Raw genomic sequence first — 22,064 nt, forward strand, 5'->3', positions numbered from 1 at the left:
TGGTGTTTCTCATGTTCAAAGGGTAGAGAGTCTCCAATGGGTAATATGGATACTTCCTGTCAGGTTTACACAAATATATATTTCGCTAAGCATTGTAACAGCTATCAAGCAACTTGTGATTTTCTGCAGTCAAATTACGTTTGAAATACGTTTATCTTCATGCACAAAGGGATAATAAACTTATTGATGATTCATTTAAACTTTAATTTCAAAGCGGCGAGCACATTTTAACCCGACTATAAACCAAATTCATATCTCAAGCGGTTGTTATTAAATTATAACTTTTGCAAAACTTGAATCATCAAATGAACGCGGATAGAAATGTATTGACGAACCAAGATAATTTCACTGGCAAACGGTTCCGTCGGTTGTATCTTTATTTGTTCAGCTATCGTATGTGAGGCCATTTCGACAGGTGGAGTTTATCAGCATAGTTTGAGCAGACATAACCTACCTTGATGACATGAAAAGTTTGAATGAGAGTTTAAAAGACGAATAAGGGAAGCTGTTTTCGGTGAACGTAAAGGGAAAGTAGTAAAGAACTTGCTATCATTACAAAATATGACATTGTGTTAATTGATTTCTGTGCCAACATAGAAGAGTTTTCCAAAGTATGAATCTGATATGGGACCGAACCACCACGGACCGAACCTATTCTTTCATACTTTCCAAAAAATTACTTTTCTTAATCATTAATATAAAAGTGATTTGTTTGGTAAATGTGCTAAATCAACGTTGGATTGTAGCTTTGTAGGCTGAAAGTCACTAACTGTTTGATACATTTACGTCAAGTTATAATCTTTTAAAATTTCAACAACGTGAACAACTGCATGTGCGTTTGTTTAAAAACTTTTTGCAGGCCTTGTATATCCTCATAGGGTTTGATGCGGAAGTGCATGGCAGCATAGAAAACGTCAGTGGCAACAAGCAAAAATTAAAATTGCGCATTGCGGACATAAATAACTAAATGAAGTCTTTTATTGGCTACTTGAAACATATTGATATTGCATATTGCTCTTTCGCAGATCGTCAACAAGTAGTTTTTTTCTTTGGCTGGTTTTACAAGTACGCTGCTGCAAGTAGGCTATGCCAAACTGCCAAGATTAAGCTCTCAAAGAAGCTTTGTAAATCCGTGGTTGATACTCCACAGAGTTTGAATATCTGTTACTCACACAAATCTAACAATCTGATCAAAATACTAATTCAACTGATGACAAATAGTCCATATCAAAATAGCCCTCCAACGGTAGGTTAGATTGCTAGGTTATGTGTGAATAAAGTTTAAACACCCTCGATAAAAGCAAAGATATAAGAAAAGGTTGAGAAGTTGTGGGCTTGTGGAAGCGTCATTGAGTAGAAAAAGCTTTTCTATCCATACTACTGTTGCTAAAAGTGAATAGTTTCTCACTATCATTGATAATTTTCTCACTATGTTTAACGTTTTGTTTGTGTATTTGTTAGCTTGACGTTTGTGTAGCTTATCTTTAGTGAATGCAGATGACGGTAGGTATACTTAAATGTCATTTAACTTTCTTTAATGTCAGTTTTACGCATGAAAACCTTGTTTGCGATAATCACATTTTGATGGTCAGTTTGGGCGAGATTTGTATGTGTGAGTCATGCTAGTTTACATCAGACTTATTGCCTTACGTACAGACGCAGCCTTCGTATTTGTTAGTCTTGGTGGAGAGAATAGCATTTTTGTGAGCTTTGTAGATGGGAAGGTGTTGGTAGTTGTAAATTAAGTAAGGAAATGCAAATAGCAATTACACTGGCACTTTGAATTTCTTGAAAAAAAAAGTATAGTTTAATCTTTGTCTGTTTTTATGCGTAACTTAAACAATTTAACATGCATCTATTCTGTGAATTGGATGGAAATGTACAAGATTCTGATGTTTTGATGAAAGGAGTGAGCTGTAAAATTTGCTGCTGTGAGTTAAAAACGCTTTTAGTTTTAGTACCGGTGGTCTACTTTTAATAATGGCAGCTTTCATATTTATGTGTGTTTTATGAAATACTCGACATGTATGAGATGCATTGTTGGTATGATTAGCCGGCAGGAAATAGCGTGTTATTATGCGGGCTGATGATTAGGCTTATCACAACAAGGCTTTATGATCGTAGCGAAAGCTTGAGCATTTGCTTGAAACTTACGTTGAGTACATAGATAGAAATGAATGAAACAAAGTTTCGTGTGCAAATACAACAAATATGCCCAACCTTGATCTAATACGTTTGTGCCCACGCATTTTTAAGTCTGGTTACGTTACGTACCACGCAAGACGTTATTTATAGATTGAACGTAGGCCTACTGGAAAGCCATTAGTCTTCATACACTCGTTTTGCTATCAGGTTTGAAAAATTGCTTGATTTCTGTGTGAGCTGACGCAAAGCTTTACAGAGCGGAGGTAGTCTGCATCATAGTTAGTGCAAGGTGGTTAAAATAAACTAGCTTACATTATTAGTTGTGAAAGGAAAACATTATGAAGTTCAAAAGAGAGTGTGTTATAGGTCTAAAATGATTCAACTATTTAGTGGGTAACAAAACAATCATGCATCTACTAAACTTTAAATTGCGCTAATTTGAAAAATTTAACGTCAAATCTAAATTGCTGCATTCAAGTATAGTGGTGGCAGCCTCATTTTAGAGACAAAAGTAATTACGAAGCAATCAGTCGATAGTTGAGGATACAAAATTAGAAAAAATGACCATGGCGTTGATATTTGACTGCATCCAAATCTTCTTCCGACATGTAGAGTATGAAGTTAGTGGAAACTAAATAGCTTTAGCCAGAAGGTGTCTTTTTTAGAAATTAAGAAGCTTGGATTTAAAATGAAGCACTCGGTTTATGATGAAAGATGAAACATAAACACATGGCACTGGTTGCATCAATTGAGAGATGCTGCCTGAATTAGCCTACTACCTCAAAGCAAGAAGAAAATTTGTCGAAAAATCATTCTTTAAAATAGAACTGACGAAAAGTTTGCTTAATTGAGATATTCCAGAGGCGCAAAATATATTGTAGGCTACTGGTTTACTTAAGTTTTATTGCAAAAAAAGTGATTTGTTGTCTTGGTAGATTCGAAGCGAAATGATTTGCTGATAATTAACAAAGATGTAAACTTACAAGTGTGTAGCAAAAAAATATTTCAAATTTTTAAAATATTCTTTTTTTTTCGACACAAAAGCCTTAGCTCTATGAAGTTCAACAATGAGCGTCGCCAACCCAAAAAACAGTTTGTACCTGTAAGTGCATTGCCGTTAAAACAATTTGAGAACCACTTATCTAATTTAAAAGGTTGGCAGTGGCGTAGGCTTGAAGGAGGGGGCATTGAGCCATGGATTTAGTATTTGCTTGGTCTATACTTTATAGCAACATTGTTAATTGCTTTGACAGTGCTATCCAAAGCATATCAAATGCCGTTCTCTACCTCGTTAGATTACTGAAACATTTCGTTAAAACGGCCCAATGCTTCCTTTTCCTGGCATACGCCACTATCTGTTGGTGTCAATTATTTGTATTGGTTAGTTCCGTTGGTGATAATTTTTCGTAGTAGATAACTCATGCTAAGTGATTGCATTTTTTGTTGAGAGTATTTATGAATTTCCATATTTATTCATTCGCCGTCAGCGTTCACGGGCGGCTGTGTTGGTGTAAATCAAAGCGACAGGCTTCCCAAAGTGATTTACGTCTAAATCATTTGTGGAAGTCTAATTCAATATGTATATATGTTTTTTTACTTCTACTCTATCTCTTTTAATGACGGAGAATATGTCTGGTATGTGCGCTTTGATTTCAAAGCAATTTGGTTTGTTTGTACACGGTTTTGATCGTAATCTTGTTATCATGTTTAATTATTGACTAGTCGTCCTTTCTTTCAATCTGTATTTACAAAAAAAAGTTTTGGCAGCGAAAGGAAAGAACACTGCGGCCATATTTCAAACGAATTTAATTGAGATTGGTGGAACTGATCAGAAAACGTGATATACGAAGCTAATGGTTTGAATTATGCTCACCTTACTTAGTAGTATGGTTCCAAGATTTTTAACAACAAAGAAAGGTTGTGTGTCGTGCATAGCTTGTGCAGTTGTGCAGTTAAAGTTTTGGCCTTTTGTTCTACGTTTACTCGATATACATAAGCAAAAAACAAGTTAGAAGTCAGTGCTTAAGAATTTGATTTGTAAGATTTGCAGTGCTTATTATTTGTGTTAACCATTCAAAAGCACCGTAAGTGTAAGTCTATGTTATACAACGTGACCTGCTGTAGTGAAAGAAGTCAAAGGTTCATTCATTTCTGCTGAAATGATAAATTGAACATCAAAAAGCGAGCTGATTGGTTGCTATTTTTGCCGAGTTTTTGCATGGAATCGGCCCGAATCGACTTGCTGAAACTCGGTTGGCGCGTTTAGAAGCAGGAAGCGTCTGCACTCGACTAAAAGACTGCTGTAGAAATTAATTTGATTAGAAATAAAAACAGTTATTTAAAACTGGCTTGTTTACAGATCGATACATCTCAGACAGAACAATTGTTTTTCGTTCTTTCTCGATCTGCATATTGGGCTGCTAATATGGAGTATGCTACTTTGTTTTCAAGTTGGCAATGGCAAACAACAAAAGCTTGACTATGCACTTTTAATTTTTTAATATAAGTCAGCAGGAATGTCAAATTTTTGTGAGAAATGCCACTTCTCCAAAAGATTGCTGTTCTTTATGCTACTGACCAGCAGTTGTCTTTGAAGTCGATGTAAAATTACAATGAAATCGGATCTAGAAATATTCCGTTATTATCTTCATTATGAGAATCACTCAGCGAAACGACGTTGTGTGGTCGTCGGGATTTAGTTAGGCTGCGAATCAAATGTGCACTGTTTTGATCATTTTTATATTTCAGAATTGTGGGTTGATTGTAGAATGTAAAATCGAGTTTTTAGATTGATGTGAATGTGATTGCACTTATCGGCCTGGCAAAAAGAAACTTGGATTTATTTCAAGATCAGACCAACTATAAGGAAAAAACAGCTCTTCTAAGAAGCCCGTTTTGCATAAACTAACTGGTTGCTGTTTTTGAAGAGCTTTTCGAAACATCAACCTAATCTCAAGTTGGTTTTCTGATTATATTTAACAGTAGCAAAGCAAATCTCTCCAAAAGTGTGCATATGATGACACCTTTGGGAACAATTTTTCGGTCGGGTTCCAGCAAACCGAAAATTGATCAGCATAGCTTATTTACAAGCATACAAGTGAGCGCCGCTGTTTTAGAAGGCGATTTACAGGTGAGTTTTGTGCAACAATTGACAAGATGATTAAGTTCCAGTTGTCTTCGATAAAATTACAGAACTAAATCAAGTAATAATTGTTTGATTTAAGTCTATTCAAGTTACTCACTGCCCACTGGACGAAATATTCTTTTTTATGTCAGTAACCTAATAAGAATGAACAATTCTTTATTTCATTTGCAACTTTGGCTATAAATGACGTCAAAAATTTTGTTTCGAGCGCTCATTTTAGCCAAACCCCAGTGCAGTTGATAGATTTATCCTAAAATTAGTACAAATGGAACACGAAAATAACTAAAATTCAAACCAAGAGCTCCCACTTTACTGAGTGGTTTAATAATAAATGTTGGATGTAATTGTGTAGCCAATCCATTGAACTCCATGATTGCCGCATTCAGTGCATTTTTAAATATTAAAAACATTAGCTTTCAAAGAAGCAAGAGGCGCATTGCTCTTTTACATTTCGGTGGGTTTTGTAGTCATTGCTGACTCTGGTGATATTCATGACATCTCGTAACACGCACAGACGACAGACAAATTTAAATCGTGTAGCGATGAATAGCTTCTACAGCCTTTATTTATTTTTGACAAGATATCAAAACAGAGGTGTTTAAAGCTTTTAAGTCTTCTATTCAGTTGCATGGATTGGGTTTATTCTTTGGTAGTGCCTTAAAGTTAAAATGTTATTTTAAAAGTACTTCCAAATTTTGAGTTGATTTCTTTTTTCTGCAGCTTGCTAGTTAGGTGTCGTAGGCCTACATCAAAAAACTAACGATATCAAAAAGTTATTTAAAAACATAAAAATTCTAAATTAAAAAGGATTATAGCCAACGATCAAACTAAATGAAAACCATACGTTGATGAATGATAATCTCTTCCAAATCCTGCCTTCAAACCATTCTTGCGCCTTCATTCCGTTGAGGCTTGTGGCTTTATGCTGACAACGCAAAAAATTTATGTCATGTTTGGAGGCAATTGAAACTTCAATTAAGATAAAATTTAGTTTTTGGCCGTTGTTTTGCTTTATACTGTTTAATACGGTTTACGGTTTGCTTGTATTTAAGCACCTTGTATTATTTTCTTCATAAAATGTAAGAACGGCAGCCTAATGCCTGCTTAGGCCACTGAGTAAAAATGCTATTTATATCTTTATGCCGGACTTGTGTTGTCGCATTTTGATATCGGATGTAAACCGTTCAAGTCCCATGCAGTAGACATGTTAGCCCATTTTTTTTAGGGGAGAAGGGTAGTTTGTAGATTAATTTTATGTAAACAGAACTTGTCTAAGTTTTGTGCAAATATATTGGATGTACCTAGGCTATTTATATTACTTTATTGAAGGTGAGTTTGCAATCCCAGATAGCAAACCAGTCGATTTTACATTGATTCAACGTCTGCAGACGTTTAGACGTCTTCAACGTTTGCAGACGTCTTTTACGTCATCAGACGTCTGCAAACGTTGAATCAATGTAAAATACGATTGATTTGTTGCCTGGGATGTAGCATTCGGCCTCTAGTTTTTGTAGTATGAATGCAACTTTCCAGTGTATGAAAAATAGCTATTGAACTGAAAAATGGTCAGAACGTTTCATGTTAAATATGCGCTTGGACTCGCGTGACATGCTGCATTAACGAAATAGTGCACATCAGTTCAACACAAGAGTATTATCTTTTTCTAATGCCACGATAAATCAGCTTTTGTTGGTTTATGCACACATGGCCTGTAAAGACCTCTGTCATTTCGTCACATTAACTTTACGCACATGCCAGGAAAATGATAATCAAACCGCTCAACGATTTATCATAAAATAATAGCAAAGCGATATTGCAATAAGGAGCTTGAAAAACAGTCATCTTGTTTAATTAGCTGTGAAACTAAATGTAAACAAAATATGTTGGAACGTTATCGTTGTACTATCACAGCGCCACTGCATGATCCTAGGCTGTTTTGATTAGCAATAATGACGTCTGACTGAATTTGTGACACCAATTTTTACCAACTCTTTTTCAATATTGTAAGAAAAATGATTTCTTTTCGCTTATTTTTAAGAATGTTTCACTTGTTTAAGCAGAATGTCAAGCTTTATAGTTTTATCGTTGACGTAAAACAATAACTTTGGGACAAAACTAATATAAAAACTAAATAGCCTACATTCGAATCAATGCATGAAAGAAGGAAGTAAAAGTTGCCTTGTCAATAAATTCACAGCCTGACTTCATTTAAGCTTTCCAAATGCAATAAATAAACTGGTGGTTGGTTTACGCCAAAGTTTTGCGTCAAAGCACCAGAAACGTGCTTCCAGGATTGTTTCACGCAAGGGGTTTTCACTTCCCGAAACTAGATGCGATAGCGCCTATTTCTGTGGTTTTGGGTCATCCATTGTACTTTATGTAACATGACATACAAGAAATAGCCTACAAACGAACAAACTCGTTCTGTTCGATTTGATAACTACGCTTGGTAGTATAAAACCTATTCAATGCTTCATGGTGTTAATGTGAGTAAACCAATTTAAAAACAATCCAACTACGTTTTCTCTTATTGTCACAGCAGCCTCAGTGATAGCGCGATCTTTTAATAATCTAAAATCAGAATATCATCGTATTCTGTACTGGTTTGCCATGTAGGCTAGTAATCCCCGGCGATCATTTATTATTAGCGATTTGATAAAAGTATCCACTCAGGAAAAGCAGATTAGTTTAAACCCTATACGCTATCAGGCTACGGGACTGTAATATAATAATTGTAATGCTATAATATCAATGACAATTTGATAAAAGTATCCACGCAGGAAAAGCAGATTAATTTAAAAACCCTATACGCTATCAGGCTACGCTACTGCAATATCAGCATTCATTGAAGCAAGCATGAGAACAAAGTTTGTTCATTCGCAAATTCATATTACTGTCTTTTTTATGGAAGGTTGACTCAGTTTTTTTCTTGATATTTTTTGATGACAATGTTTCAGCAGGCTATGAGCAAAACTAGTTGTCTAAATAGCTTTACATTTGCAGGTGTACGAGCCATGGAGAAGAAAACGAAATCGTCCAAAGCAATGCCATGTTACATTGTATGCTAACGAAACGAGTCCTTTCTTGGTTTGGCATAAACTAGAAAAAGGAAGAAATTTGCAAAATTCTGGAAGTGGTTCCGCAGGTGAGTAACTTTCAACATAAATCATTCATTACATAACCTATCGTATTGTTTTGTCTTGCTGTAGCTGCTGAGTGCTGCGTGGGTGAATCTCAAAGCCTGGCGAAGTTTTACGTGTCAGTAGATTTAGCAATGACTTCGCCAACCAACGCAACAGAGGTTCTGCGTGTTTTGGATGATGAGACCCAGGGGCGGATCCAGGTATTACCGTTAGGAGGGGCGATGTCATTGACATTCAGGCAAGTGATCAGCCCGGCATAAACAACGACGGAGGTCTCCTTTAGAAAATTTAGGTTGAGTTTGTTGCGTTCTGAGAGCATTTCGAACACAAATTATGAGAAATTTTATAACTTAAAAAACCCTCAACAATGCTGTTGTTTAACAAAGAGAGGGGTAAAGAGCTGATATGCCCTTGCCATGTCAAGTTGAAGCTTGAACAAACTAGCCGGATTTATAATTGAGACTGAAGGTTTCACTCTTGATTGTTTCACGGCAATTTAAAAATTGACCTCGGAAAGATAATAACAGGTAATTCTGTCTTGCCAATATTGATACAAACATTGAGGTTGTTATAGACTTACTGTATAACTTCGAGGTTTTATTCCTCTGACAAGTTTTGAATTGTTATACTGTAAAGAGCAATGAGGAAAAGTTATGCATACATTCAACATGATGAGCAACAAAAGTGGGGGCCAGATCAAAATACTGGGTCATGCTCCACCCCCAGTAGAATCGCCACCATAGGCTATAGCTTTCGATTGTAAATTTTTATTTTGGAGCACCGAAACACTACAATTTGTACATTAAAACTACAGAATGGCAGTTAAACATAGTTAAATGACAACCAAAGGATATACTCCTCCTTAAAACGTGTCATGCACGGTCGCTGCACCAGACAAATAAAAAAAACTAACAATAACAGAAACAACTATTTCTGTGGACTTCACAAATAAAACGAAAATAAAAAAGCTACTTTGCCGGTACAGGTAAAACTAACAGGCGCCGTACCTTTGACTACAACACAAAGTCAAGTTTGCGGTTTCTACTGTTGGCAAATCGATTTATCACGGAGTCTGTGTCAATTAAAATGTCCCGATGCTGATATAGTAAGGCCAACCCATTAAGTTTTTCCTCGCCGATGTTGTTCCTCAGCCAGGTTTTGAACGACCGAAGAGATGAAAAGCTTCTTTCGGCTGATGCTACGCTGACTGGCAAGGTTAATAGTAGTTTTAGAAGAGAGTGTACGATTGTTTACACATCTTCATCACACTGTTGTAAAGTTTCTTCCGCAGATATTTGAACATAGAGCAGATTCCACACTATATATATGACGTAACAAGCCGTTGTAGGCATTGCAAATGACTTTTGTCAATGTTATCGGGTCGATACTTCAGTAATTTCGTGGTAGCAATGATGTTAGGTGACAAGATGCTAAAGTCTCATTGAAAAAATTGAACTTTGCTGTTTCTTGATGCAATTTCAAGATAGAATTCCAATGGTTTTAGTTTCACGTCTGACCGCCAAAGTTGGCAATAACCTACTCTGTCAACCAACTTATCTCGGCTTAGGGATTTATCGCTGTGCTCTAGACTCTAGAGTACTGGCAAAATGTTTAGAAACTTTTAAAATTTTAGTAATTTCTTTCGGTGATTAGACTCTGTGAGGAAATAATAGCCTTATAGGCCTACTATGTTATTATTATATTATAGGCTACCTTAGCCTAATCTAATCTTTGAACAATGAACATGGCGAAAGACTTATGCAGCATTGCTTTCGATATATTGTTTTCCAAATCGTATGCATATAAATAAAGGATAAAGCTACTTTCTTAGCTTTTAGGGGGGGCGATCGCCCCAATCGCCCCCCTCTGGATCCGCCCCTGATGAGACCAAAGACTGACTACTGTTCTGTTGTCGTTACACATGGCAATCTTAAAAACTCGACAATTTGAAATGTAAACAGACAAATCCTCAGCCCCAGTAGCTTAAACAAAAAATAAAATAGGCAATTAAATATAGGCTATATACGGTAGCCTACCACAATAGCCTATTATTTTTTGTGCACAAAAATATTCCAGGCTTGTGGTGACAATTTTTATGTTATGCAGGTGATACTCCAACTTCACCAACCAACAGACCTCGCTGTGTTGTTTCTGTAAGCCGAGCGAAACTTGCCAAGACAACTGGTGGCAGTTTTGAAATGACAGATTTTTCATCCAACCTTACCTTTCGTTTTATTGCACGAACAATTCGAGAAGCAGAAACGTGGGTGCAAAAACTAGCGGAGGAAAGCTTGCGAGAAGCTAATTTGGACATGAGAAGCATCTGCTCTTCTTGTTCGTCGTTTACATCTTTTACGTCTTCAAATGCCTCGCCCGATGGAAGCCCTAATGATTTGAACAGTCGTTTCTTTCCGGCTGCAGGGCCAGACACACCAGAGTTTCACAAACACAGAAAGTCAGCCAGCTTTTCGGATGCTACGGGTGCCATAATACAGTTACTGGAGAGCGAAAATTCAGGAAACGAAACCATTCAAAGTCGCTTTGGTGAAGACACGACGGACGCAAATGAAGATACGTTCGCAATTAAAAGCACGGTGGCTCACATCGCAGCATGCAAGCTAGGCCATACAAGGTCAAACAGCAAAACATTTCCACGAGCTCAAAATTCAAGACTTTCCGTTGCAAGACAGCAGCAGCACCAGCAACAACACATTCGAGCCCAACCTCATTTAGGGTTGAGTGTTATGCTGGACAAACACAGACCAGAATTGCGCAATGTTATTTCAGACCTACCAAGCAAAAGTAAGGTAGAAACTGTCCCATCTCCTAATCGCTCTGAATTACCTTTTTCTGAATATTTTGTCAATGTTCCAAATACCTAATTTTTTAAAATAATCCTTGGTTCTATCTGGTAAACAATGCAAACAGTTTTTTTTTACATTTAAAATTCGTGCTGTAGTCAGCTTTTAAGCTTTTTCATGCCAACATAACCGAGGCTTGTGAGCAAGAAATTTATTCTTTGGTTTGACTTCACCAAGCTTATGTTACTTTTTTCGCCAGCTTTTGATCGTATATCAAATCAAAACCTTCCTAAACTATTTGTCAATCTAAAAAACTATGCTTTGAAAAGCTACAATGAACTGCGATGCTTTAACAAATATTCTTTGATTTCCAAATATAACTTATCTGCTTCCTTATAGCATTTATCGGCGAACATGGAGTTAGGGTAGGCTACCTCATGCAAATTTAAATGATTGACTGACCTACAACTTGATGTGGAGTACCAATGGGAAAACCCCTGATAGTGAAAATGATATCGCCGATAGACTAATTGATCTTCAGCCATTCCGTGCCTATCATTAAAGATTGCTTTTGGGAACGTTCAAATATTACGTAACTCCTTCGAGGGGGTTCATGCAAAGCGTTACGTTAGCGTCACATCGGGGGGGAGGGGTTTCAAGCAAAACGTTACGTAACGCATTCGAGTACGGAATGGTAGTTTTTTGTGCTGAATTCGTAGTGAAAAAGCGTTACATGGGGGAGGGGGGTTGAAAAAACGTTACGTTGGCGCTACATGGGGGAAGGGGGGGGGGGTCAAAAATTCGGAAAAAAAGCGTTACGTAATATTTGAACGTTCCCTTTATTTGTTTTGCTGCTGTTTGATGCTTTATATCTTTTCCACTTTTGCCATTAAATCTTGTACACGAGCCGGAATATGAATTTTCTCTTGTTTTTGCCAAATGTGATGGTCAGAATGAGCTCGAGAAAGTGGTTAAGACAATCGCTGCAAGAAAGAACTTCGCTTCTCCCACCAGTAGGGAAAAACAGAGTTTAGATAATAAGTGTTGCCAGTTTACCACTTATTGGTCTACTTGTATCTAACATTAATAGAAAAATTGGCTTCAAAACCAATCCCTGCAATATTTACTGACGCACATCAGGAGCCCCGGCTTCAAGTCTTACCTCGGTGTAAAAAGAATTCATTGTTGCGTAACCAAATAAACGTAGCTTATCTTTCACCGGACAGCAGGAAAACAGGCCTAACGCAAACATAGAAAGCGTGTCTCACAACTTTTCACAATCTAGGCCCGCCCGGTTTCACTTGACGCTGTACACGAGAGTTGGTCACTCTCAGTCATTGATATTTAATGACATCGGTTGAAAGGTTGCAACAACTACAGACTCGTGTGATGCGGATGAAAAGCGAAGTATTCACAAATTAGATTTCAATTAACAATTGTGCAAACGTCCAACAGGATTTTCGTGTTTCCAGTGAGTGATTTCGGTAGTCAGACTGATTACCACTGAAGATAGAAATTATGAGGCACATCCGTATCGAAACCAAAAAGTTTCATTTCGACGATATTAAGTACATAACAACATATTGTTTTATCATTCTTTTGTGGGGATACTGCTCTAAAAATACAATCTATTTAGAGGAAATTAGCGTGTCTAACTTATAAAAGTTATTCCTAAAAATTTGCACGATTTATCAAAATGACTGGCGCTATAAGCTAATTAGCAGTATCACTATTTTAATGACCAACATCGAGTTTTGTTGAACAATCCACGCATGACCTTCGCAAGTAGCTCATGTTCGCGAAGTGCATAAAAAATGACTTTGTTGAACGCGAACGACAGGAAACAAATGAGACGAGTGCCAAACAGCAAAATCGGTCATTTTTACCTTGATTCAGCGTCTGCAAACGTTAAATCAATGTAAAAATGACAGATTTTGATCTCTGGGTGGTTTCTCTCAACAGAACCATTGATTGAGGTTTGGTTCAAATCAAGTGGCATGAGCCTTGAGCATTGCAATCCAGTCACGCTTGGATGCGTGAATTGCTTGAAGAGCTTCCTGTCAAGATATTCCAGGTAAAGTATCAGCAAATGTAAACACAGTGAAAAAAACCAACAACTTTAAATGTGATAAATAATGGATTACAGTCGGCAGACACCGCTTCAACCCAGATAACAAATCAGTCGATTTTTACATTGATTCAACGCAAAAAGCGACTGATTTGCTGTCTGGGATAAGCCTATAACCAACGCAAAACGATTTGGTGAAGATTGATTGAATCTTTATCCTCGGACCGGAAAAGCTTCTTGCAGAGCTTAATCCTGGCAGTTTTCCCTACTTGCAGACTTGTAGAGGCTTTGAATCACTGACACAGGCTCGGTCGTCGTGTGAGCGTCTGGGGCCGAGGGTCTATCCTTTTACCACCCCAGATTCACGATGTTCCCGGACTACACTGGGAGGCTACTGGAGAGCAGCCAGTCTTTGGTTTCATCATCCATGACAAGCAGACCTTCCACTCCGTTAGGTGGCTTGAAGATGGAGCAGTCATTGATGATGTGGACTGCGGTCTGTTCCTTGGGCACCACATTCACAGGAGGAGGAAGAGGCCATTCCCTATTGGTGCATGGTTGAGCGGAAAAGCCCGACGCCTGTACGGAGACGGTTGAGGCGCACCCATGCATGTCTTGGTAGTGTTAAACCGATGGGGCGTGTGTCGGCGTCGGAGATGAACGAATAGAGTCTGGTGGCGGTTGACTTTCATTCAGAACTCCATTTATGGTCCGCCCAAGCAGCCGCAGAGATGTCTTGTTCATCAGCTTCGTTGATAAAAAGTTGAGCGGCTGGCACGAATGGGTGTCTTGATTTCAGTCGACGGGGGTGACCGAGTTACCGAGGCTCGGTTACCGAGATTGACAGAGTGAAGTTTTCGATTGTAGAAGTCTTGTTGCCGGGAAGTATTCCATCCATTAGATGCCGCTGAATGGAGATTGGAGAGCAGTCCTAAACGTGCGCTGCTCAAGCGCATACTCGAAAGTCGAACCAGCGCCGCTTGATCTCGAAGCTTCTTCGCCCCAGAAGTTACGCGCTAACCAACTGAGCTATCGCGGCGGACTTATAAGCCTCAATGACAAGAATTACAACGCCTTGTTTTCCCAAAATTGAATTTTACAGTTCAGTAAATGAAAATCGTGATGAGACAGAACTGGTTTGTTGGAACCAAACAGAAGAGAAATGCCAACTAATCGCTTTCACAGCCTTGTCCCCAGCTTCCGCGAACGTATACGAGACCAAATAGCAACACAGTGCAGTTTGCAAAAAGGATCAAAGTTCAATTTCTGACTCTTCGTCGTCACCGAGCTTAAAAGTTTGAATCTCCTCTTCCACCAAGCGGTCATTTTTTAGCTCGTGCGATGGCGCTATTTCTAAAAATAACAAAACAATGGATTATTATTGGATTTCTTCCGCTCTCTCCAGTGATAGAGGGCTTAAACTACCACAAGATGTTAAAAAAAAAACAGGTTAAGTCGTGAAATCAATAAAAAGAGCTAACTTTATAGGCTACATACTGGTTACCTAGTTACGACCTTGTGGCGGTCAACGTTCAAAATAAGAGTACATGGAAAGCAGCCATCAAGCCGGATCGAAATTTACTGACGTCCAACCTTCGCAATACGGGGAACAAAAGACGTAAAATCGTGCACCAGCTAACTAATTGAAAGTACTGACCTGCCAGTAAAGTTCTCTCTTTGTCGTCAACTTTCGAACGTTGAAGCAGTTTCGGTCCGGACAACGTGATTGCAGCAGCACCCAGTGGTGCGGTGATAAGAATCGACAGTACAGCGATTGTCAGCACCTGCTTGGCTGTTTGCAGCACGTCATCAGGGGCATTCGCCTTTTTCGCTCGATCAAGAGCAAACGGACCAATTGCCGCCTGCGGAAGTTGGAAAATGTTTTGAAACATATTGATGGTTTAAAAAGAAATCATCAATTTGATTTTCCCCACAAACATTGTGTAAGATTGCTACCAAAATGTTTGATGATTTGAAGAGAATAAGCTGAAATCAAACAAACTTAGCAAATCTGAGGACCAACGACGGTGGTGGCATGCGTTGTAATTAATTGCCAGACAACGCAAACCAAGTAACATTAGTGAAGCTTACTTGGACGGTTGCTTTCGGCAGCCACGCTAAAGACACGAACAACTTTTCTTTCCAAGTGAATCCACCACCAAACACAGCACCGAATGTCGCTAATGTACGAAACAAGAGGCCTATAAAGAGCACCAACAAACCAAGACCTGAAAAAATACTTTGTAGCTTACACGATAAAATTCGATTTTACCACTAAAGTGACATGTCTATAGGCTACTGAGCAACGGCATTTAAAACAAGTGAAAAATTTGACAAAAAAATAAGACGAATGTTGATTTAAAAATAATGAAAGCCTATCATACCTACGGTGTTTGCGTCCATACTTTCCACAGTGATTTCTGCACCTATCAGTCCAAACAAAAACGGTTCAAAGGCGTTCCAAAGTGAACCCATATTTTCAGATATCGGAATCTGTAGAAACAAATAATTGACGTTTGATGGAATAGAAACAGTGAGACCTGAGATGGAACATCAGAAACATTTAAACAAACGTGAGTTATAAAGTTACGTTTAATTCATTGAAGCAAAGAAATTATTTTTGTTCACTGGAGCACAGCAGTAAATAGGAAAAAAAAACTTTCATTTTTTAAAACAAATCCAATGGATAATCTAACCTTGTTTTCTTTCCACCTAAAAGCGGCCATAAATGGGGCTACGATGGCTATTAGCGCCCCCGAACCCTGAAATCCAATTACGCCTGTGCCAAACACGGCCAATACGCCCACTCCAAACACTAAAACAGTGCGAGTACGATCGACATGTTTCTGAAAGCAACCAGTTAAAGATTCGAAATTTAACACAAAATTTGTTTTGAAACAACGTTTCCGTTACGCCTTCACAACAAAAATGTTAATTTTTTATCACATTGTTATTAGAACAAGTAAAGTTTCTTTTTAGTAACTTATTGCGGTGTAGTTTTAACCCAGACAGCACAATCCGTCATTTTTACGTTGAATCAATTCTAAGTAACGTACGTTGAATCGATGTAAAAATGACGGATTTTGCTGTCTGGGAAGGAAGAGTTCTGGACACAAGGAGTAGGTTTCAAAATCGTAATCTGACAGGTCAATAAAAACTTTTTTCATCGTTTTGTCAATTTTTCAATTCCAAAGCTTTGGTAGAGAGTTTGCTTTGTTGAACCATAGAGAAATAAAACAAAGTAACCTCGGCGGGTTTAACATGACGTATTACATACACAAATATAACATAATTAAAATAAACTCTAACGTTTTCGACACGTACGTGAGTCCTCATCAGGAATTACATATCTGCAATATACATTGCAATATAAGAGGAACGATGAGCCACAGGCGAATAACTGCCGGTTGAGAGACGGATTGCTACGTTTGATTCTTAAGGCTTCCATGATCTTAGTCTGAAATTCAGACCTGCCTCGAGAGATGATTTTAAATTGGTCGATCGAGACATTGTCAGTGCACGTTTCACAAACCTAAACTTAACAACCAAAAGTGCAATTAGAAAGCACATCGCCTCTTGTGAAACGTGCACTGACAATGTCTTGATCGACCAATTTAAAATCATCTCTCGAGGCAGGTCTGAATTTTAGACTAAAATTAAAAAAAAAAAAAGACTAAGATCATGGAAGCCTTAAGAATCAAACGTAACAATCCATCTCTCAACCGGCAGTTATTCGCCTGTGGCTCATCGTTCCTCTTGTATGTGTTCTAATTTGTTTGTCAAATGCCTGTAGTTTACACCTCATGTGATCTGTTTTCCACCGTATAATTTACTTGTAATCATTCCTGTGTCACTCGTTCAGTTTGTGCTTTTCAGTCTGGAGTGTCGTTAGTATACAGTTACAGCGCAAAGTCAAATTTACCTTACAATTTTATTTTATGTATATTGCAGATATGTAATTCCTGGTGAGGACACACGTACGTGTCGAAAACGTTAGAGTTTATTTTAATTATGTTATATTTTCAATTTTAGGTCAATAAAGTCAATTTTATGTAATTGACACGTTTAGTCCAAAAGTTTGAGATAAAACTGATACTTTAACAAATTCTTGTTTATCAATCTCAACTTGTGCTTCGTTTAGCATTCTTACATGAAAAACATTGCAAAACAGTGACGACACTTCTAGAATAATGAACATTGAAAGACCAAAAAGTTAATAAAGCGTCAGTTCGACACCGCTTAAGAGCATGTGGCTGTGTCCTTAATAAGACACTGAAAGGAGTGTCGTGGATTGTGCAGCGACGCCCCTTCGACAATAGCTCTTGCTTTCTATCGTGATTATGAACAGTAAGCTGTTCTAGGGAAAAATACCTACGCCTCTTCTTAGGGCTATGGCCTGCTGAACTTAACATTATGTCACATTTCAACTCTTGTTCTTGGTGAACGTAATGTTCGTTGTGGAGTTAGTTGCCTGCTCATACGGCTTTCAGATGAGCCTAATATATTCTGTTAAAGATTTCAATGTTTTTTAATTTCTTGTTTTGTTGATCTAGCCATATTTTAAACATAGAATACAAAAAACAATGGTTTACTTTATTCAGTAAAATTTTCGTCATGTCAAAAAAGTCAGTTTTTTAGCAGTTTTAGGTCAATAAAAACTTGCCATAATTATTATCAATGAGCAACTCAAGTAACTATTAAACACAATTGTTAGAAACAGAATCGCTATGTCTAACAGATAGAAGCACCTGCCCTCCATTAGGGATGTACCACAAAATGACTCCGATCAGGACCCCGACAACTATTCCTCCAATCATTTCCAAAGGTCCACGAACAATTGTCAGCGCAATTTCACCTGAAGTTTACCATGTCAGAAAAACCCATAGTTTGACCACGCCTTGGTTTAACACACGAAATTTTTAGTTAGACTCACTTCAAGTAAAACATAATTTTCAGCAAGCCAATCATTTTTTTTTACATTAGTTCAACGTCTGCAGACACTGAATCAATGTCGAAAAGAGCTGATTTGCTGATTGGGAAAATTTGTAGAAATTGAATCAAAATAAAAAAAAGACTGATTTGTTTGCTGGGAACTGTGGCCCAGACTGAGCTAAAAACTCTCAACTTAGTAATACCTGCCGTTTGGCCAGAGGTGGGCGTTGATGTGAAGGTTGCCTGGGTATTGTTGAATGGATCTGTTGTCACATTTTCAAAGGTCGTGGTGTTGAAAACTTTCGGCTGGTCAACTGCGAATTGAATAAGGTACAGAGCAATTGGGGCACAACTTTTATATTTTATGTCACAACTTAAAGAAAGCATTGGTGGCTTCCAATTGAATTAGACAATGCAATGAAAAATATGCATAGCATATGAAACAACTTACTTCCAGAAAATGTTACTCCCAACAGGATAGAAAATCCACTGATAGCAAGGACATCATCAAAGCTTGAAGCCGCAATTACCAGTGTCGGAATACCTATGCAGAAGTGTTCACATTATACCAATCTATTTTGCATTGCAGTCAAATTGTAAACGCTTGGCTAATTCGCGTGAGCAACTCACATAAAATATTGAAAACTAGGCAACCACGTAAGCCAGTGTTTCTGAGCAAACTTAAAAGTATGAAATCGATTGGTTGAGCAGAGCATACAACCAAGCCAACAAGCATGACGCGTTTAGAAGCTTTAGCAGTTAACCTTTACGCAAAAGTGCAAAAACCACTGACCTTGATCAATGCCAAATCCCTTTTCTTGCAAAAGTAACAGGGAAGGAACTATGACTGCTGGCGTGACAGCGCCAAGCACAAATCTAAAAGCAAACGTCGAAAATTGTAGGTGGGTGGAATCGCTGGGTGCATCATGACCACCTGGAGATGCGGCCTGATTTGTCACATTTTGCAAATTTTGATTACAGCTACTGCTAGTGTTTGAATGACATTTTCTGAAAATTTTTTTACCTCTTGCTGTCTTTAATGATATAAAAGCTCTTTGTTGCCTTGGGGAAGCAGTAGCAAATGAGAAAAAGTAAGTTGAAAAACGCTTAATCAGACTGTTATTGAAAAATTAACAGTCTGACTAAAATCTTCGAAATCAAATTTTCTTTGTTTTTCAACATGTGAGGATGTTAAAATCTATTGCGTCATCTGGGGAAAACAGTAAAGAAAGCGTAAAAATATAATTTTTAGAAAAATTTATTTAAACATTCGCCAAAAGTTAGCAAAATCTGAAAATTTCTGAAAAATGTGACAAATCAGGCCGTATCTTTAGGTAGTCATGGGTGCACTAAGTTTCAACCTTATCGAGTAACGAGCAATCAAAAACCTTAAGCCGACTATCGAAGAAAATAAGCACAAAAAAGTGACATCCATAATCAACATCATTTTGTGGAGATATTGAAAAGGAAATACTGAAGTATTAAATACTCTCATTATGTGAATGTGTGCAATTTAAAAATCCTCAGACCGATAAACATCTAACAATAAAAAAAAACAAAAAAAACGTAATTCTGGCAAGGAAAACTAACGAGCATTCAGACAGTATCTCAAATCTGATTGCTCACTTACAATGCAATCTTATGATCAGCGAATGATGGACGTTATTTTTCAAATTTTCTTAAACTGTCATGTAGGTAGAAGGACTTGTGTTTTGTGGTTTCATACGATTGGAATTAATGACTCACCCTAACATTATTCCCCATTCCCAAGAAAATCCCAACAAAAGATAGCACATGATTGAGCATGTGAGGGTCTCTGTCAAACAGGGTAGAGCGGTTAGTCGAATGCAAACCCCTTTCATTGTTTTCAAAGCCTAAACAATGACAACCCAGGTGTTTAGTCACGTTCCATGTAGTACAACGGGATCTGTTAAAAACAAACAAACATTGTTTTTCCTCATGAGGAAAAACTGGGCTAACCGCTTCAACTCAACAAACCAGGTTTCGGAATCAGCTCACTTTGAAAAGAAATATTTTTGTACAAATCTTTAAATATCCTGCCATGAGAAATTTTGGTAGACAATTTATGTTGAGCCACAATCGTACCAACACCGAATTGAACATTATTTATTCAGGGACAAAAGCAGTACAAAAAAATGAAAAAAATTCCGATTTCCAACAGAGACTTTTTCATATCTTGCAGAAACTGTTGAGCAGTGGAAAATTTCTTTGTCATTTTTGTACGTTTCTTGCATATTCAACTTTCCTGATAAAAGCACAATAGAGGACGAAAATGTTAAGTTTATTTTTTCGTGCTTGTGCTTTTTGTGTTTGTATAAATAATATTCAATCTTGTGGCGTTGATTACTTTTATACACTATACAGTATTGGAAACATATTCCAGTTAATATGTTGTAGCCAAGATATTCTGCTGTACTTTACAAACTGAAGTAGCGCGTTAAAGAAAAGTAACATTAAATGCGACAAAGAGAAGAGATGAATTTTATCCTCAAAGCTGAATGTAGTAGGATTAGTAGTAAGCCAGTTTTAATCCGGTAATGCCCCCGTCACCGAGGGCGGCCAGATCCACCTGCACGTGCTGCAATCGCCCTCACACTCTGCATCCACATAATATTCGTAAAAAATATCACTTCATAAAAAAATAATATTTTATTACAAACGACAATCTATCCTCCAAAGAAAATTACATATTCTTACGCTTGCATCCAACTCCAAGCCAGCTTTCACCAGAATTACGGTAAGCGCAAGTGACCTGAGTGCAGCCGACCAATTTGGATCAATGTCTTTTGCAACATTAATCACAGGAATGTTTCGCAGTGCAAACCCAGCCAAAAGCATTCCTGCATATGAAACGTAAGCTTAAATATAAGTTGAAAACCTGTAGTGTGTACTGTACTACAGTTACAGTGTATACTATTAATACAAAAATCAATCGTTTATTCATCCATTCAAGTTTAAGACCATTTTCCAAAACGGTTAATATACCAAGCAGTGGCGGAAGAGGTGGTAGCTTTGGGATGGGGACGGCATGAGTAAATGCACCAGCAAGAACGCAGCAGTCGTACAGAATAATTAGACCAAAGATATTACTTCCAGGAAGACATTGTTCTCCCAAAATCGACCATGGAACGATCCACGTTAGAAAAATCAATAATCCTTGAAAAAAGACAAAACAGGAGTTAAAGATCAAAAAAATTAACCTAATTTTAAATCAATTTTATCTCAACAAATAAATTCAAATAGTTGAAAATTGAAAAACCTTTCGCTTAAGTTGTTGAAACTAGCATACACTTACCATTAGTCAAGACATTATTGACACACAGTTTGGGATTAGAACAAATCTTTTCCATCTTTTCAGAAAAAATAATTAACTGCGAATAAATAGCTCAGGCTAATGTGATATTACTTTTCTAGCAGCATCTAAACAATATAATACAGGGTAATTACTAATTAGTAAGTAAAGTCAAAATTAAGCAGTGGTTATACCAAGAGGGAAAGTCAGTTTCGTCAATGTCACATATAATTTTTATCAAATCATTAGCATACTGTATAATACAGTGTAACGTATCTCAAAAAGCTATTGTAATACTGTAGAGTGTATATGTATTATGTATTGTATAGCACATGCTTTACCTTGAAAACACTTTGTAAAATGATTAGAAGAATACATTTCAAAACAGTAGCATAAATAGTGGTTCAGCATTGTGTCAATGAAAGGTAGCCTACTGTTACAACTTACAAGTTATGTATTTATATACACAACTATATAAATACACATGGTGATTTTTAATATATATGTTGATTTTTAA

The 22,064-nt window shown here is 37.4% G+C and overlaps 2 protein-coding genes across 2 annotated transcripts; one reads left to right on the plus strand and one right to left on the minus strand.

Moving 5' to 3' along the window:
• Positions 1-4,897: 4,897 nt before the first annotated feature.
• Positions 4,898-11,955, plus strand: LOC145779802 (uncharacterized). Its single transcript, XM_082591447.1, has 3 exons — positions 4,898-5,275; positions 8,294-8,435; positions 10,540-11,955. Exons 1-3 carry the CDS (start codon positions 5,159-5,161, stop codon positions 11,313-11,315), a joined length of 1,035 nt encoding a protein of 344 aa, XP_082447573.1. The 5' UTR covers positions 4,898-5,158; the 3' UTR covers positions 11,316-11,955.
• Positions 11,956-12,764: 809 nt separating this feature from the next.
• LOC145779721 (sodium/hydrogen exchanger 9B2-like) lies at positions 12,765-21,676 on the minus strand. Its single transcript, XM_082591358.1, has 13 exons — positions 21,551-21,676; positions 21,241-21,411; positions 20,953-21,095; positions 19,981-20,108; positions 19,028-19,110; positions 18,686-18,778; positions 18,438-18,548; positions 18,051-18,157; positions 15,999-16,148; positions 15,687-15,795; positions 15,394-15,530; positions 14,960-15,164; positions 12,765-14,655 (listed from the first exon to the last, which is right to left on the minus strand). The coding sequence occupies exons 1-13, from the start codon at positions 21,603-21,605 to the stop codon at positions 14,555-14,557; spliced, it is 1,593 nt and encodes a 530-aa protein (XP_082447484.1). The 5' UTR covers positions 21,606-21,676; the 3' UTR covers positions 12,765-14,554.
• Between the last annotated feature and the right edge of the window lie 388 nt (positions 21,677-22,064).

The sequence above is a fragment of the Aplidium turbinatum genome, chromosome 11, assembly GCF_918807975.1.
Source record: "Aplidium turbinatum chromosome 11, kaAplTurb1.1, whole genome shotgun sequence".
NCBI lineage: Eukaryota > Metazoa > Chordata > Ascidiacea > Aplousobranchia > Polyclinidae > Aplidium > Aplidium turbinatum.